General features: G+C 44.6%; 1 protein-coding gene across 1 annotated transcript; it reads right to left on the minus strand.

Moving 5' to 3' along the window:
* Nucleotides 1–1,038: 1,038 nt before the first annotated feature.
* On the minus strand, nucleotides 1,039–1,488 carry LOC125714389 (histone H2B 1/2). The gene has a single exon (XM_048984934.1). It carries the CDS (start codon nucleotides 1,470–1,472, stop codon nucleotides 1,098–1,100), a length of 375 nt encoding a protein of 124 aa, XP_048840891.1. The 5' UTR covers nucleotides 1,473–1,488; the 3' UTR covers nucleotides 1,039–1,097.
* Nucleotides 1,489–1,985: the final 497 nt, after the last annotated feature.

The following is a 1,985-nucleotide window of genomic DNA, read 5'->3' on the forward strand; positions in this document are numbered from 1 at the left end:
TGTTGTTCTCAACACATATCAAAAATATCACCATTCCACTACATTCACAAAGTCCTGCAGATAACCTGTTGTATCTCGCGACGCGCTCCGGTCTACACTCACTGTCATACCCCACAGTGCCCATATGTCTTAGAGTCAAACTGTGGCATCTGCCCTCAGTGCCATGGGCTGCTGTGTAAAACACGGTGCTTGATAATGTAAAATTAGCAGCGACAGGAGAGGTGAACAAAAAAAAGACAAAGGTAAAGAACGAAAAAATAAGTTATAAAAAATGCCCATCAGCACCTCTATTTCCTCAGCAGACTGAGGAAGGCCCTAAGCACCTTCTGCAGGTCTGCGGTGGAGTCCATCCTCACAGGGCTGTCACATACTGGTGTGGCAGCTGATCTGTGCAGAATCGCAAAGCCCTGCAGAGGCCGGTCAAAACTGCAGAGGATCACAGGCAAACAGCAACCGGTGATGCATAACATGGAACGTCAGCAGCATCATTCGATGTGTACAAGCAACTCCCGCTTCAGCAAGTGTCCTTCCCACTGCTGTGACACTTCTGACCTACCCGTTGCACTGCACTTTTCACTGCTTGCATGAATCCCATTACAACCAACTGATGGTACTTTTGTATATTGTACCAATTTACACTGTATTTATACAGAGTATCATATTTATCCTACCCAAGTGTTGTTCTATGTCTTATGCTTGTACTGTATAAAAAGCAAGCATTTGATTGTACTCAGTACTTGTATAAACAATCCTTTGAAACTAATCATTTCAAGCATGGATCTACAGCGCAAAATTTGCAATCTGACGAAGATCGACGTTATTTTAATGTACTTGATTCAGACCATCACTGTACACGTCTTTCCACGTGAACGAATAATAAAAACTACCCGATCTACACCATGTGCAAATCCCTCTCGAAATGCTTGTTTCTACAAGTGCTATAGCACGCTAGATTTTTGCCCGAGATCTACAATTTATATTACTCATTCCCGCAAAAGCTAATTTTGTTAACCAGCACAACCAGCTTTCGCTCTTTTCTGACTTTGTGGGTGGCTCTTAAAAGAGCCTTTGGTTTCTTTTGCAAAGCGGCAAGGGCTTTACTTGGAGCTGGTGTACTTGGTGACAGCCTTGGTTCCCTCAGACACGGCGTGCTTGGCCAACTCGCCAGGAAGCAGAAGGCGCACGGCTGTCTGGATCTCCCTGGAAGTGATGGTGGAGCGCTTGTTGTAGTGAGCCAAGCGGGACGCCTCACCGGCAATGCGCTCGAAGATATCATTGACGAAAGAATTCATGATACCCATGGCCTTGGAAGAAATACCCGTGTCCGGATGAACCTGCTTCAGGACCTTGTACACGTAAATGGCGTAGCTCTCCTTCCTGGTCCTCTTGCGCTTCTTTCCCCCCTTTCCGGCAGTCTTCGTCACTGCCTTCTTCGATCCCTTCTTGGGCGCAGACTTCGCTGGCTCAGGCATGTTCGTGCTTCTCTTCCCACACAAGAACAATAACCTACTTCCCACTCGCCTTCCTTATATGTGGAGTATATGCTAATACGCCAGTGATAATGAAAGAGGTTTCATTGGATGCCGAAATACCGCCCGAATACATTCATACCTTATTGGCTCAATTTTACTTACACGCAAACACTCCCCACACAAGCTGCCCGCCCGCTCACCAGCTCCAGTCAACACTTACTGTCTCATAAATGAAAGCGTTTTTCACTGTCTGAAACTCGGGTTTGCACAGAAACGTTTTTCTAACAGTGTGGTCTGAGAAATCGTAAAATTCATTCGTCAATATATCGAAATTTGAAATACAATTGAATCCCCATTTCTCTTCATTCGTCAATTGCGATTTCAGTTTCCCGAAAGTATTTGATAGAATAAATACATACATTTGCTTACTGTCTGTAGCAATCGGTGTTAAACTGTTTTTCAGTTTTAAAGTTCGATCAGTGGTTAAAGGCAAATTAATCCATGTATGCCGTT

This window comes from Brienomyrus brachyistius, chromosome 19 (genome assembly GCF_023856365.1).
Source record: "Brienomyrus brachyistius isolate T26 chromosome 19, BBRACH_0.4, whole genome shotgun sequence".
NCBI lineage: Eukaryota > Metazoa > Chordata > Actinopteri > Osteoglossiformes > Mormyridae > Brienomyrus > Brienomyrus brachyistius.